The sequence below is a fragment of the Electrophorus electricus genome, chromosome 20, assembly GCF_041902795.1.
Source record: "Electrophorus electricus isolate QZ-2024a chromosome 20, ASM4190279v1, whole genome shotgun sequence".
In the NCBI taxonomy this organism is placed as follows: Eukaryota; Metazoa; Chordata; class Actinopteri; order Gymnotiformes; family Gymnotidae; genus Electrophorus; species Electrophorus electricus.
Window position 1 is genome coordinate 34,038 of NC_137516.1, and position 17,265 is coordinate 51,302.

A 17,265-nucleotide genomic window follows, 5' to 3' on the forward strand; every position below is an offset into this window, starting at 1 on the left:
AAGGATGCATGAGAAAGGATTTAGATATGAGAAGATACTTAGCTGAGTTTGTGAAGTCCTGTAGGTGAGATGTAGATGAACTGATTGAGAGCACCACCAAACCTTCTCCAAATGTTGATTACTGCTACAGATGTCCTAATTTAACTCAGTCCAATAAGTGCTGAGCCTGCCCTTCAATTCACACCTAAGGTCAGGGTGAAATTATACCTGTAGTGAGGAATTACAGGTAACAAGCAACTAACAACTAGGTTTAGACAACAAACCTTGAAGTGTAATGCTCCTTCAACGCCTCTCCTGCAAATGTCTAGTGACACTAAGGAAATGAACCCAGAACTCTGCAGTCCAATCCCTATACTTCCTGCAGAATGCCTGTCTGTCCTTGATGTTTTTTCTTGGAGGGAAGGGGCTTCTCTGCTGCCCTTCTTGACACCAAGCCATCCTTAAAAGCCTTCTCACTGTGTGTGCAGAAGCACTCACACCTTCCTTCTGCCAGTCCTGAGCAAGCTCTGCACTGGTGGTGACCTGATCCTGTAGCTGCATCCTCTTAAAGAGACAGTCCTGGCACTTGCTTGACTTTCCTTATACTTGACTTATACTCAATTAACCTGTTACAACAACTGTAGATATGGTACTATACAATGAATCTGTACATTCTGTAGATTGTGTACATATATACTCAACCATATACATTGTACATTGTGTATATAATCATAATATGCATATATATTGTACATACATTATTAATATATTTTGTACATACATAGAATATATATATTTATCTGTATATATATTTTTTTCTCTATGCACCCCTGGTTCTCTTCCTCAGTTTGGACAGAGCACTCTCCACAATTTCACTGCGTGTTGTACTGTGTATGACTATGTATGTGACAAATAAACCAAACTTCAAACTTTCCTGGATACCCTGAAGCCTTCTACACTGCAATTGAACTTCTCTCTTTTACATCGTGCTTTTTTTTAATCCAAAGCAATTTACAAATATGACTAAGTACAATTTGAGCAATTGAGGGTTAAGGGGCTTGCTCAGGGGGTACAACAGTGGCAACTTGGTAGTGGTGGGGCCTGAAGCAGCAACCTTCTGATTACAAGTCAATTACCTTACCCACTGAGCTACCACTGCTGCTATAACTGCTAAATGGTTGATTTTAGGTGCTATCTTACAAGCAGCAATGTCCTTGCCTGTGAAACCATTTTGATACAATACAATGATGGCTACACATGTTTCCTTGGAGGTAACAATGGTTAACAGAAGAAAACCTCAAGCACCACCACCCTTTTAACAACTTTTTCTTGTTAACACTTTCTCCTGAGCTAATGAGATTGCTGAAATGATGATATCAGGCCATTTTGTGGCAGGGCTGAAATGCAGTAATTTTCGTGATTAAGTTCATTTTCATGGCAAGGAATGACGTTACAATTAAATGCAATTAATCTGACTCAATCTAGAGTTAATGCAAATTGCCATCATAAACTGAAGCAGCAAACGTGATAAACAAAATTTGTGCTCGTCTCAAAACATTTGGCCATGACTGTAGTTTGTCATCATTGGACCTGGCAGTCCTGCTCACCTGTACTGTTCATGTGCTTCTTGCTCTAATAGGCCTGACAAAGGCCCTGGCAGTTAGCTGATAAGTAAATTGTGTGCATTGTTCAATGAGCCTCAGCCCAGTATTTCCCAGGATGCTTTGTGGTGTATAACTACTGAACCCTTCAGTTACCTGTGTGCTTCTCTCTCTGAGGCTTTGTGGGGTGCTGTGCTAACCTGTGTTTATTATCTCAGACCCTGAATGCACTGTTCACCAGAACCTGTTCTCAGTCTTCCTCTGTCCTTTCTCCTCCTGCAGCAGAATAATCCAGGTTCTGCTGCTCCGTCGTATGGCCAGTGGTACCAGTCCTATGGGAACGGGCCACATATGGGCCAATACATGCCCAATGGCTGGCAAATGCCCACTTATGGAGTGTATGGCCAGGCCTGGAACCAACAGGGCTATAAATAAGTACAGACAATGGAATCATTGCACTTGCTCCACTAAGGCACATGTCCAGTGGGATGTACTTGCAAAGTCCTTGTGAAAGGACTACATTCAGCCCCCTTGCCAATGATAATTTGTATTATTTTTCCCCATCCCTCCTTTCCTGTTCTCTTGACAGCTTTTTAAGGTCAAGTTGACAGTCTTTTTAAAAGCAAAGAGAATAATAAAACCTTGCATTATTTTAGAACTCTCAATGCCCACAGACCCCCAGATATAAACCTTAATACCTAATACCTAATATGGGAAGTAGTTAATAAAATGCCTGACTGTACGGATTGGTTTTGAGCCTAGCCTTAAATACCGAGATTGTGTCTAAGTCTCAAACATTCACAGGAAGGTTATTCCATAGTGTAGGAGCGTTATAGGAAAAGGCTCTGGACCCTGCAGTAGAGTTTCATATTTTTGCACCTTTGATCTAAGCAGACAGGGTGGATCGTAATGCACTAAGAGTTCTCTAAGGTACTGCTGGGGCAAGACCATTCGGTGCTTTGTAGGTCATTAGTAGTATTTTATAATCAATACAAAACTTTACTGGGAGCCAATGTAAAGTATCTAAGATAGGAGTGATGTGATCAAATTTTTTAGTTCTAGTAAAAACTCTGGTTACTGCATTTTGAATTAGCTGGAGCTTGTTTAGCCCATTAATAGCCAGATAGTAAGACATTACAGGAGTCCAGTCTTGAAGTAACTAGCTTTTCTGCATCATGTGAGGAGAGCATGTTCCTAATTTTTGCAATGTTCCTGAGGTGGAGAAAGGTGGTCCTAGAAATATTATTTACATGAGCTTCAAACAAGAGACTGAGATCCATAATAACTCCAAGATCTTTAACTGATAGAGAAGATGTGATTTGGAGACCATTGAGGTTCGCTGAGTAATTAAGGACTTAGCTGTCTCTGGGCCTAAAAGAAGCATGGCCGTGTATGCAAATCATTCTGAAAGTACAAAGACTCTCTATACTCTTTTATGTTTTACGTTATTAATATGTCTGATGCAGTGTTGGGCCTCTTTTGCCTGTTAACACTCTTACCTCACTATTTAGTAAAATGTTGTGATCTATAGTGTCAAATGCTACACTCAAATCAAGCCATATAAGAGACATAACCCTGGTCAGAAGCCAACAACAGGTCATGAACTACTTTAATTAGTGTTGTCTCCATACTATGATTAAGCCTAAACCCTGACTGAAAGAATTCATGTATCTGGATCCGATTCAGATATGAGCTTAGCTGCTGAGCTACAGCTTTTTCTAGGATCTTGGAAATAAATAGAAGGTTTGAGATTGGCCTGTAGTTTGACAGCTGACATGGGTAGAGGATAGATTTTTTAATAAATGGTCTGATTAGTGTTAATTTGGATGATTTAGGAACATAGTTGAGGTTCCCTGAGCAAGGCCCTTAACCCTCAATTGCTCAAGTTGTGATCAGACATAATTATAAGTTGCTGTGGATAAATGTGTCAGCTAAATGCCATAAATGTCATTGTTGATGGTAATTTGACATACAATTGAGTCAGCTACTTTATATACATATATATATATATAATGTATGTTCTTAGATATAGTATATAATATTCATATTCACAAGATCAAACAATCAATCAACTGAGTTTAACAACAGAAAATGGTACAAATGTCATGTTTTTAATTTCAGTATTGGTTTGTTATGGTGGGTGTGAGACATGTGCAAATTAAGATTAAGGTTAAACCTAACCCTTATTACACTATGGGTAATAGCATACATTGAATTAGGCTAATATTTTTACAAATAATTCTTACACTGACAACTCCCCCTGAGATGGTACAGTAGTCTGCTTTCCAGTCAGGAAGTTATCTGTAGGTTGGGGTGGGAGGACAGACAGCATGGTGGCATTGTAGCTCCAGATCTGTAGATACTGTGACCTCAGGTGTTTTAAACAATGCTGTGGATGCACTGATATACATTTTGGAGCTACTATATTTTTCGGATAAATTGTAGCCCTTGATGAAATAAGATTCAATGACCATCATAATTTTTTAAATGGGCCACTACAAAATGCTCCCCATCACAGACAGAACAAGTAGCAACCCTCTTGGAGGTCTTAACAACCACCACATCTTCCACCAATATGTATGTCTCTGCTCTCTCAGCTGTATATTTAGCCACATACTTCACCCTGACAGGCACTGGCCTGGAATATGGAGAGGGTAGTTTGGAAAACATTTTAAGGGCTCAAGAGAAACAAAACAAAATTAATGTTAAATGTAACCTAATCATTTTTAAAATCACCATTAATGTGCATTACTCAGGACTATGCTAATAATATTTTTGCTGGAATTCGATAAAAGGTGCTTCATTAACTTAGTGCAGTTAAGCAGATAAATCTCAAACCCTATCTAGTGAAACTTAAGCGCTAGTTAATTGTTCCCATTTAAGGGTTGGAAACAACAGTCATTTTCAGTAGCACAGGTCATTGTACCACAAATGTTAAATTATTTTTAACGCCAGACTACTGAGTTTTAAATTTCGCGAAATAGGAATTTTATCTGCAAGTTCACATTGAAGATGGATGTGAGTGTTGCTATGGATAGAATTGTGCATCAAGAGTGAATAGCAACAGTAATGAAATATTATTCTATTCAAATTATAATTGTCTCTTCTGTTAAATCAAGCGCAATAAACCAGCAAAAACAAACACCTTCAAAGTACCAGCTCCTCACCCCTAGCATCCACAGCTAGACAGCTACCTTAGAATTTCACATTAAAGTATCCTGACAAGTGAGATTGTTGCACTTCAAACAATTTGGCTGGTTATATGGACAGGTTTAACGATTTGTAAGCCATACCTCTTGATTTTGCTGACATCATTACATGTGATAACCCAAAGCTCTCCAGAGATATCTCTTCTGGAATTTACTAGCAGAGACATTTCTCTTGTCTGCAGTTATAAATGATCAAAAGAATATACAATAATTTACCACATTATATTTTTATTACATTTTTGTAGTTGGTGTTGCCCTTAAGACATGAGATGCTTGAAAGAGAGGCACTACTGCACAAATAAAGCTGAACCCAATTTTTTATGTGAAAATTGCTTGAATGAAATTGCTTCCTTGTCAGCCAGTACCATTTCAAATGCTTGCAATTTTGAGATTTGAAAATAAAACAAATAAAAAACATTTAAATAAGATTTGAAAAATTAACGTGTAAATTGTATTTTGCATTAATTTCAAAATGATAAATGTAAAAAATTTCGTACGTTTAAAATAGCATCCAGATTAATGTTTGGCTCAATTTCTTTCAATTTAGTAAACCTTTTAATAAAAAGGCTGGAGAGAGAAATGATGTAGGGTGAAATTCATCTCTAGTAAGCCAGACATTTTGTTTGTAGACTGGCACAGGAAGGCTTCTGTCTCCCCCTTGTGGTCATTAATAATACATTAATTTAAAGCTTAATAACAATATTATGTCTAAATGTCAAAATAAATACATTTGCACAGTATAATTTAAAGTAATTTTAAACATAAGATAACTATAATTAGAGTAAGCATTTAAAATTGTATCTGATCACAAATATTTCACATTAAACATTTAAAATTATGTAATTGATGTTATACTTAATATTTTGGCTACAACCCACTGATTGTGGCTATTCAGAATCAGAATCAGAATCAGAATCACTTTATTCTGCTAAGTATGTGTATACACATACAAGGAATTTGTCTTGGTGAGTGCCCACATGTATGATACAACCTACTAAAATAACTGGACAGCACATATACTACAACAATATTTGACTATTAAAAAAATGTAAAAATTAAAATAAAACAGGATATAAAATAAGGAATAAATAATAAATGATAAATATTCCATCTATTGATAGGCCTGCCAGAAAATGAAACCGCACAGACTTTGGTTTCTCTGGGTTGAAATGCTTGAAATGCAAGATTCCTTTTCCTCTGTTAGCACAAAATGGTGGAGTACATTTGTTTCCTTACATGTTTACCACATTTATAAAGGCTTTAGACATTCCACTGGCTGTGCAGTACAGCATATCTGCTTGTGAATCAAATGATTTACAGTAAAGTAAATCTCATCTCAACTGTGTTCACATAATTATAAATAATTTGACCGTTTATTAAGGACAAACCAAGAATTTCATTGATACATTAAAACATTTATTCTTTGCATCCTATATAAAAGGTCTATAACTGTTGTTTTTATTATAAAACATATTAAATAAACATAAAAACTATTGTGTTTATATTAATAAATAAGAAAATAACATTGTATAAATTATGTCAGCATGTTTCTTTATTTAGTGTAGTTCGAAAATTATTAATTTAACACCTTTACATTCTATATGAGAAAACCATACCACATTCAGAAAATTCAGAGTTTCTCTACAGGTGCAAAGAATTACACCAAGAAACTGAAATTTGAGCAATCTTTGTGGTTTTAGATGTGTGTGCATACACACACACACACACACACACACACACACACACACACACACACACACACACACACACACACACACACACACACACACACACACACACACACATGCACACAGAGAGAGCGGAAGAGAGAAAGGCGTACCTCATCTGGGTTATACAGGATGTACAAATGGTGGAACTTGATGTTGCTTATGTTGCAAGCAAATGCAAGAAGAAAAGGGTGTTGAGCTATATGAAGGGTTAACCTTGTAAGTTAGAATTAGAGAGGACAAAGTGTAAGTAAGAGAAAAATGGAGGAGGACATTCAAAAGAGGGGTTTGCTATATTTACAACAGCAGAGGTTTGGCAAGGTAAGACAGCAAATTCAAATCCGGAAATAGCTTTTATTTATAGCAACTAATTTTGTTTCACTGCCAACTGCGGAATTAATTTACTGTTCTATAAACCTTTGGTGCAAACCAGTTTCAAATGATTTTCAATATTTGAGTCCAGCTTTTGAGTCTATTTTGAGTGAAGCCTCATGCTATATATAAACTAAACTCGTTTGTATGTCTGCTCGAAGCAATTTTGGCAAAACATTAACCCATCTCTATGGAAAAGAATAAATTGTATAGGCTAGTAATGAATTTTGTAGACTGTTTTTGATAATAAATTCACACTGATTTTGCAAGTATCTGTGTCCAAATAAATATTAACACCAAAGTGTTATAATATAAAAGGTACAAGGAACTGTTGCTCACTAACAGTAAGCTAACACATCGACATCAATTGCTATGACTTTCCCATTTGCTTTCCATAGTTCACCATTGTGTATGATTAAACAGAATTTTATACTGGCAATCTTCATTATTTAACAGTTATTTAACACTAGTTTTGTTTGTTTTTTTGGTCTATATTTCGTCCTTAAATTTATTATTTTTTTTCCTTTTTTTACACTTCTCTTTTAGAAGTGGAGGAAAGTGTGGTGTATACTGTACCAGGAGAGTATATGTTCCATCTCACGTCTGGAGTTTTTTGAATCTAAAGATGGAAATTTTGGCACATTGGAGAAATCAAAATGCAAACAGGAGAACAAGAAGGTCAGTAAATAAAAATAAATATTTTCACACCTCACTCAGCTTTGTTGTGCCTCTGGACTGAAATGCTGTTACTTCGGAAAACGTGTGTGTGTGTGTGTGTGTGTGTGTGTGTATGTGTGTGTGTGTGTGTGTGTGTTTGTGTGTGTGTTTCTATTTAATTCATGTTTTTTGACAATGGAATGTATTAGAACATTATTATCAAATGAATGTTGGTACTATATATACAGCAGGGCTAATAGTTTTGTTTTCCTTGAAAAATGCATACATGCACACCAAAATAGGAAACTCAGGACAAAACAAACATTTTATATGATTTTAAAAATGCTTCATAATACAACTATACATATGTTATAATGTTAATTACATGTCCAACACACTAGGGATTACATAATGACCTAGCTACCTGAACCCAACCCTTACCTACCATACTCATAGAAAAAACAAACTTTGGAGACCATCACATTGCAAGCTGGAGTCATCAAGTAGGCACCCCGCTTCTTCCATGTTATATAACTAAGCCTACAAAACTTCCAGAGGTTCCACATTGAGATCTGGCATCCTGAGCCCATTCCCCTCCAAACCCACTTTGTTACTATAGTGCTCTCCCTAGTGACTAAGGTTATACCAAACCCTACTGGCACTGTTAATACAAGCTCAATGTCACCAGTCCTTAATAATTTTAGACTTTTTACCTTAATCACATAGCCAAAATAAAATAGTTGCCTCCCCAGTGACTAAGGCCAAAGCAAGCACTATTGGCTATGTTAATGTATGGTCAATAGCAGCAGTTCCATCACTCCACTACTCATACTCATTTCCAGTTCAACAAGCCAGCATATCTACAACATCCTTCTGAGTCACTTTCATACCTCTGATAAATTCATGAATGCAACCAGCTTATATAGCTGAATGATATCACACACTGCAAATGTGGAATGCTTAAATTATATGATGTTTATTGTGATGCTGTAGGTTATAAAGCTGAGTGACTGTATCCGTGTGTCGGATGCTGATGTTGATGGGTGTCCAAAGGACTGCAAGGCCTTCCTGGTGGAGACTACTGAGAAGATTTTTGTATTTGCTGTGGACATGTCTGAATTAGAGGACTGGATGCAAAAACTGTGTGAATTGGCATTTCCTGTACGTATGTTGTGCTTATGCAAACTTTGTGTTAATGTCTTCAACTGATTAACCCTTTCTGACAGATAATGCAAAAAAATTCTAAGTACTCTGAAATGACGCATCAGCCTAAAATCTTTCTTTATAAAAGGTTTACCCACCTTTACTCCATGCTGTATGATATTTTACCATGGTCTGCTACCTATTAGTTGCCACATCCCACATACAAAGCAAGTTTCATTTCTCATTATCAGATTGCCTACAAATAAATTTACTTCACAGGTATGACCAGAAGGAACTTTAGATGTAATTTAGATGTAAAGGAATTGCTGAAACAACACCAATTTTTGTTAATGCAGGTACAAAATGTTATGGCTTTTAATGTGCTTGCACTAAAATATACTAAATTTTACATTTTCTCTGTTAGTTATAAGAGAAAATGCCATAAGAAGACTCTATGAGCTCAAATAGATGATTTTTCTGCAGTTTCAGCATGGTAACCGTTTGATGTAGCATAATGAGAATGAAATGTGGCAACATTTGAACCAAATTATATTTATGCCCAAATTAGGCATAAATATACATTAACATACCTGAATGTGGTTTGGTAGGAGCTAGAGCAAGACACTTTTTTAAGATACAGTAAAATGGTTGTCTTGACTTGACCAGGTCAAGCCCTACATTTGCATTTAGAAAAGGCCTTTAGTAATACAACAGAATTATATGGCATTCTATTTTTAATGTGTACATTTACATTAATATTTACAGCATTTGGCAGATGCTTTTATCTAGAGCGACTTACAAAAGTGCTTTGTCATTTACTCATAAAATATATCCTAGCCAGTATAGTAGGTTAGAGTTCAAGATACCATTGAATTAGAATGCTGTTGAAATACAGGAATCAATGCTGATGCCACTGCAATAAACAATACCCTACCAAGGCAATGTCAAATAAGATCCAGGATTCTTACCAGGATAAAATGTAGTGTTTAAAATCCCTGGTCAAGCCCAACATATGAGGCATAGTCAGTCTGCAAGCTACAACAGTCTAGTAAACACAGCACACTGAACAACAAAAGGAATGCTGGATAATTGAGCACTGTATGGTGAAAGAGTGACATTACTTGGAAAGATACCATGCTTGGAAAATAAAATTAGAACAAGGCAAGATCCTAAGGATTTTATTTTATAACAGTTGACTAATGCTGTCTTGGTTTTGGTAAATGGATAAATAATCAACAGCAGGACAGCAAAACAATATTTTGGAACAAGCCAACATGTAACATGTAAAAAGCCATTCTTTATATGAGCATCTATAACTAACTCTAACCTTAACTTTTTATACCTTAGCATCTATAACTAACCCTAACTCTTAATACCTGAGCATCTATAACTAACCCTAACCCTAACTCTTTATACCTTAGCATCTATAATTGAAGACCCATTTATTTGAAGAATATTTAAAGGATGACTGACAATGCTCCCATATTGACTGACTAATTTAGTACTTATTGTAGGGTATTGTTTATGTTGTTTAACAAACTCTAGCACTTATTATTTATAGCACTTATCATTGTTTAAGATAGACCTTATGTATTTTGTACTTCTAGGTATCAGAATTCATCCCTGTATTCTACAGTATTCTGGTTCATTGGTATGTTTGATTCTAACCTACTGAACTGTACTAGGATATATTCTGGATAAGAGCATCTGCTAAATGCTGTAAATGTAAACGTAAATGTAAATATAACTAACCCTAACCCTAAGTCTTTATAATTGAGCATCTATAACTAACTCTAACCTTAAGTCTTTATAACTGAGCATCTATAACTAACCCTAACCCTAACTCTTTATAACTGAGCGTCTATAACTAACCCTAACCCGAAGTCTTTATAACTGAGCATCTATAACTAAACTTAACTCCAATCTTTCAGAATGTCCACAGTGGCAAAAATGTGAAATGATCACTAGTCTCTGAACCTAATCTATGGGTGCATTGCTAAACTAGAGTTACTGCTCTTGAGCAAGTTATTTATTTATTTTAAACGAAGTCAAACAAATAGGTAGAGAACAAACAGTAGGGAAGGAAGATGTAGTGCTTTTAAATCTGTAAACATTATTGTAGTAAACTGTGAAAACTGTACACAAACAGGTAAAAATGTCTTATTGATAAAACTTGCAGACCTCTTAATCAGCTGTAGCCTGTCAACAGAAAGAAGGTTAAGATTAGGTGTAGCCTAATCCTAGTAGTAGTAAACAGAATAGCAATTAAACCATTTGTGCCACTTCTGGCAAAATGAAAGAACATGTACTTCTGTGACATTATGTTACACAAACTGATTTTAGCTAAGATCCTTTGTATATATTTAGTTACCATGAATGTATTTTCTTGATATGAAACTCAAAGTAAGGTCCAATGCAAAGTTTAATAGTTTAATGCAAAGTTTAATAGCTACTCAAAAGGTAGAAAGCCTCACAGTGCTCAACTTGACTTGCATAAACCAATTAAAAAAACGTTGTTTTTAAATTATTCATCCTCTAGACATTAGGGTTAAACCTAACCCCAATCCTAGACATTAGAGATAGAGATAAGGGTCTGAGATGATGATGATGATGATGATGATGATGATGATGATGATTCGTGCAATAATGAGGTGTCACAATTGGTTTCAGCTAGTGCCTTTTGTACAATGGAGCATTGCTGTTTACTTCTCTGCAGACCAAATCCTAATACACACGAAAAATCTAATACTCATGGAACAGCTATTGCATTGTCCTTCTCATGATTTATGTAAATATATATGAATATCCAGAAGTTAAATATTTTGTGATTTTGTTCTCATACACAGTGGTGAACCTACCTGACCAAGTGAAACTACCTGCATTAGTAGACATTTCTCATTGTGTGCCTTCTGCAGATGAACTGGGCTGAAAGAGGTGCAACAAGGCAGACCAATATGCTGAAATCTGATGAGGCCACAATGTCTAACAACTCTCTCTACTGTGGCAAAGAAGCTGGTATGAAAAACTATGACTGTACTAAAATAACATCAGACATGAGCAATCCATAAATTTCCCACATGAGCACGTTGGAGGAATCCTTTATGCAATGAAGAAAAACACCTTAAATATCACATGTATAAAATTATTTTATGTAATAATTATGTATGTGATGTATATGTGTACGTAAAGATGTGTTTTTTCAGTACACTGATGCCACATTTGATCTTTGGTCACACGCTGAAACTAGAAGCATACTTCTTCATTTCTCTGCCACGTAGTGGAAACCTTTGGCCCATTTTTCCTGTTTTGTGGTGGAAAAACATATCACACCAGTGTCTGCTTATCATGTCACACCAGTGTTCTCTTTTTCTGCAGGGTTATCAGTCATAGGGTGTGACATCCTGCTGTCAATGCCTAAGAGGTTGTTAGTTGTCTAAGAGTTTGTTAGATGTTTAAGAGGTTGTTAGTAGACATACTCCTCTGTTCTTCTAATATAACACACATTTGTTCAATGAGATTGTTAGTTCAGTGTTATTTTTTGCAGTACAGTAACTTTTGCATAACCTTACTGTATTAATTTTAAAAATGTTTTGCATATTTTCATAGTGTAACATAGTGAAATTTTTTGCATAATTTTATAGTGTAACATTTGTATAACAAATAGCCTTATGAAGGCATAATTTCGCTACAATTGTTATATTTCTATTAAGAGTTTTCTTTCAACTATAATTATGTTATTATTATCCAAGCCATAACATTTTAGAATGGCTTTTGCAGTTCACTACCTATAGCATTTTACATATTAGACCACCATTTTATTTGTTGTTTTAGCAATGGTATAATGACCATAGGTAATTATTTCTGTCTCTTTATTAGAATATATAATATATATATATATATATATATATATATATATATATATATATATATATATATATATATATATATATATGTGTGTGTGTGTGTGTGTGTGTGTGTGTGTGTGTGTGTGTGTGTATACACACACAAACACACACACACACACACACACATACATACATACATACATATATCTATCAAGCTGTATGCCAGAAGTGAACAAGACATCGGCTCACTAATCCATCTCACCAAGATATACAGCAATGACAGTGGAATGTCCTTCAGACTGGATAAGTGTAGTCAGACGGTTACAAGGAGAGTGAAGGTGGCTAGAACAGAGGGGATCAGACTAACTGGAGGTAGCAAAACAGATGATGAGAGCAGCTACAAGGACCTTGATATTCCACAGGGGAATGGGAATCATGGAGAGGCCACACGGAAAACAACTACAGGCAAACACCTACAAATACCTACATTCGAACACCTACAAATACCTACAGGCCTACAAACACCTACAAAGAGTGAGACAAGCAGTATGGGAGAAACTAAATATGGGCTATCCAACACTTATGCTCTACCAGTCATCAGGTATATCAACACTTACATTCTACCAGTCATCACAATCATGGGAGGAAACACTCCTGCACGGTACGTACCACTGGAAGATAGTGGACGTATCTGATATGGAGAAATCCTACTGATGGCTGGAAAAAGCTGGACTGAAACACAGCACAGAGACACTAATCATGGCAGCAGAGGAACAAGCACTGAGTATCAGATCACTAGAGGCTGGGATCTGCCAAACCAGACAGGAACCCAGATGCAGGCTGTGCAATGCTGAGACAATCCATAACAGCAGTATGCAAGATGCTAGCAAGCAGAGCATATATGGAATATCATAAACAAGCGGCTGGCATAACGTACAGGAACATCTGTGCTGAATACAGGCTGAAAGTTCCAAGGTCAATGTGGGATACACACCCAAAGGTGGTGGAGAATGAATATGCTATGATCCCGTGGGACTTTCAGATATGGACAGACAACATGGTAATGGCTAACCAACCGGACAGATTATTGGTGGATAAAGACGACCGTAATGAAAGATGTGGTGATCCAACTTCCACTTGCTGTCCAGATAACAGAGTCCCTTGCAGTCTTCAAACACAGACTGAACGCCCATCTATTCATTTTTAAATGACCACTGACCCTGCTCCCATATTAACTGACTATTATTACACTAATGTTGTTTAACAAACAGTAGTACTTATTGTTCATTATACTTATCCTTGCCCGTTACAGAGATTTTTATTATTTTTTTGTATTGCTAGGCATCAGCATTGATCCTGTATTTCTACAGTAAATGCTGTAATTGGAGGCTGGTGGAGGCCAAGTTGGGAATTTTATTTATATTCTCATAACTTTCATAATTTTATATTTTTATATTTTATATTATATATTTTTTGTCATATCAACATTCATTGTATTCAGTACTGAGCTTTAAGTTATAAAAGCAAACAGAGAGAGAGAGATGCACAGACAAGGAGAGAGAGAGAGAGAGAGAGATACACCAGAGAGAGAGAGAGAGAGAGATATACACCAAAGAGAGAGAGAGAGAGAGAGAGAGAGAGAGATACACCAGAGAGAGAGAGAGAGAGAGAGAGAGATACTCCAGAGAGAGAGAGAGAGAGAGAGATACACCAGAGAGAGAGAGAGAGAGAGAGAGAGAGAGAGAGAGAGAGAGATGGTAAATAATTTATTTATCTTAGTTATTTTTGCACTTTCGGAAATAATGTGACTTGAATTGATGAATTGTTAATGATCAGCACCTGGTCACCTGAAATAATCAAGAGACAGCAATCTCTCTCTCTCTAGAGGTCTTTCACTCTTTCCAATGCTATCAAATTCTATTTTTGTAGCACTAGTGTGCTTTCACCGGAAGGAACTGTATCATTCGTAGTTTTGTGGAGAGAAGACATACTTGTGGTAAACTGCAAACAGAAGCTAGAATTTCATTTTTGTAACAGTGAGTTTCCTTTCCATGAAGCTGCTTTAGTGAGGCTCACAAACCCATATGTTAGAAATAAAAGGGTTAGGGTTAGGATTAAATAAAGCATGTTCAGGATTAAATAAAACAGGGTTAGGTTTAGGCAGCTTCAAACCATATCTGCAGTGTCAGACTGCTGTGTGCACCTACTCACAGAGAGACCATATGTTGATAATAGCAGCATGTTTGTGCAGTAATGATATAAACACACAAACTGTTCCATTGTACAATTAAATATAAATTCTGTGTTATTATTTATAATATATATAATTGTTAAAATTATATTATTCTAGGATGACAAAGATAACCAACATAGTTGGCAAAAGCAAAACCATTTAATCTACACTATTACAACATAAATTTTACAATAAATGCACTAAAAAAAATTATGGCTTTCAATATTGCTACTAAAGAAAACTTCCTGCCTTATTGTATTTAGCAATGAAGGACTTCAAGGTAACAATAAGACGTACAGATGCTACAGACAGGTGTGGCCTGAGAGGACATTACCTATTACGGACAGACTTTGATAGCCTCTTACTGAAAGAGCCAAAGTCAGGAGATGTGCTCTTCACCTGGCCATATCGCTACCTCCGCAGGTTCGGACGGGACAAGGTATGACTCCTCTCATTCAGTGTTTATAAAACTGGAAAAGCTAACCAATTTGGAAACAAGTTACACATGTTAAGCCCATAATGTCAGCATTGTGCAAAATTTTTATGTTGTGTCTTTGTAACAATAGATGACATTCTCTTTTGAGGCTGGGAGAAGATGTGATTCAGGGGAGGGAAATTTTGAGTTTGATACCAAGCAAGGCAATGCCATCTTCCAGTATGTGGAAGCTGCTATCAACCTTCAGAAGGCAGGTATATCGCAAAGACAAGCATCAAGTGGTGCTAGTGAGCAAGAGCCTGTCTCTCAGCCCCCCAAAGTCTCACCATCCATAGAGAACAGCACCATTTACAGCATGCTGACTGAAGGAGCAATGAAGGATAGATACAATCAGACATCACCCCACCGTTCCAGGCTGGAGACCCCAGCAGACAAGCATCTGACAGGGGTCAAGAGTCTAAACCTGGACACTCGGCCTCCACCACGCAAGAACCAGGTGAAGAACTTCCGAAGCTGTCCCCTAGCCAAAACAGATGAAGTTTACTCTCGTGCCTCAGCACCAGCTGTGGACAGGGAGATTCCGGCTGAGCAAGAGGAGCAAAGTCGAGCTCTTTGTCCTTCTTCAAAATCTGATGATGCAGAATATTCACTCCCCTTTGACAACATTGCCAAGAACATCATGGTGGACATCTTAGCAGCTTCACATCAACATTCACCACCTGTAGTGGAACCTTGTTCCAGTATTGAAACAAAAGCCAATGAAGAAAGCACAGAACCACTTTATGATAGCATAGATGAGTCTGCCATAAGATCTTCTTTTTCACATGAACACAAAACACATTTAGGTTCATATACAACATTGGAACACATTTACGATGAACCTGAAGGTTGTGCTTTGACACCTAGTGGTCCCACGTCACTCTATGATGACCCAGAGGAGGTCAGAGGTGATGCTTGGAAGACACTAGGTGCTGTGATGGACCCAAGTGGGCATGAATACCCTTATAATGCACTGTCAGATGACTATGCGGTTCCCAAACCAGCCAGGAGGGCATTAAAAGCACAGCAGGAAAGAGGATACGAGGATGACTCTTCAACATATGATAATGTGATATTGAAAATGAAAGCTAGTAACAAAACTGAATAGGCTGGAAATGTTTTAGCATCCACTTATGTTGTGTAAGAATGATTTATAGTCTTTGTGTATGAAAGATTTATAGTCTTTGTGAATGAATGATTTATAGTCTTTGTGAATGAATGATTTATAGTCTTTGTGTATGATTTATAGTCTTTGTGTATGAATGATTTATAGTCTTTGTGTACGAATGATTTATAGTCTTTGTGAATTGATGATTTATAGTCATTGTAAATGGATGATTTGTAGTGTTTGTGAATGAATGATTTATATTCTTTGTGGAGTTCAGCATTGATGAATCCAAGTACTGAAACCATGTAACATAATTAATGCATTTCATTCCTGTTTGATTATATGAACCTTTTTGAAGAACCTTGTAAAATATGAAGACACAAACACTGTTTATCATAAATAATCCTGATAAAACATACTATTAAAATGTGACATGTAATATACAAATACAGTGTATAGTAGGTCCCATCTGATTGTGCTGAGGTTTTTTTTTACAGAAGCTACAGGACATGCTGATTTTTTTCACTCTGATGGGATGGTAGAAAATAACTAGGCCTTCGGCAACACTTCACAACTAAAACCACAGTGACCTTCTGTAGTACAGCAAAATTCATAATGTATATTGGACTCAGGATTGTAGCTGGGTGGGGAGGGGGGCATTGCTCCCCCTGATTTATTATTTTTCTTCCCAAGCACAAAGCAAGCAAAGGCTCTATTGTTTAACTTGTGCTATTCTCTCTGAACCAATCACAAAACTGCGTTTTAGCTATGTAGCGTAAAGTTGTTTCTTATTAGCTGTTTGAGCCATATAAAAATGGCAGATGGATTGTGCAGCTCGGCAGAGCAGACAAGGTCTAACCTTCTATGTAAACAAGAGAGGTAGCTAGTTATTAGAGCCATTTAAATAGCTTTATGA

At 36.5% G+C, this 17,265-nt stretch overlaps 1 protein-coding gene across 2 annotated transcripts; it reads left to right on the forward strand.

The window, feature by feature from the left end:
• The first annotated feature begins 6,605 nt into the window (after positions 1-6,605).
• Positions 6,606-16,796, forward strand: dok2 (docking protein 2). 2 transcript variants are annotated; one of them, XM_027021993.3, is made up of 6 exons: positions 6,609-6,837; positions 7,435-7,566; positions 8,539-8,706; positions 11,604-11,703; positions 15,030-15,205; positions 15,333-16,796. In XM_027021993.3, exons 1-6 carry the CDS (start codon positions 6,778-6,780, stop codon positions 16,347-16,349), a joined length of 1,653 nt encoding a protein of 550 aa, XP_026877794.1. In that variant the 5' UTR covers positions 6,609-6,777; the 3' UTR covers positions 16,350-16,796. The 2 variants fall into 2 exon arrangements, with proteins under 2 accessions (XP_026877796.1, XP_026877794.1); XM_027021995.3 differs by lacking the exon at positions 8,539-8,706 and having other exon boundaries at positions 6,606-6,837.
• The last annotated feature ends 469 nt before the right edge of the window (positions 16,797-17,265 follow it).

What these genes read in the sequence shown, in the direction of transcription:
- dok2 (XM_027021993.3), top strand. Translation starts at nt 6,778, where the DNA reads ATGGAGGAGGACATTCAAAAGAGGGGTTTGCTATATTTACAACAGCAG. An exon ending in AACAGCAGAGGTTTGGCAAG is followed by an intron (nt 6,838 to 7,434) that starts GTAAGACAGCAA and finishes CTTCTCTTTTAG; the next exon opens with AAGTGGAGGAAAGTGTGGTG. An exon ending in GCAAACAGGAGAACAAGAAG is followed by an intron (nt 7,567 to 8,538) that starts GTCAGTAAATAA and finishes GTGATGCTGTAG; the next exon opens with GTTATAAAGCTGAGTGACTG.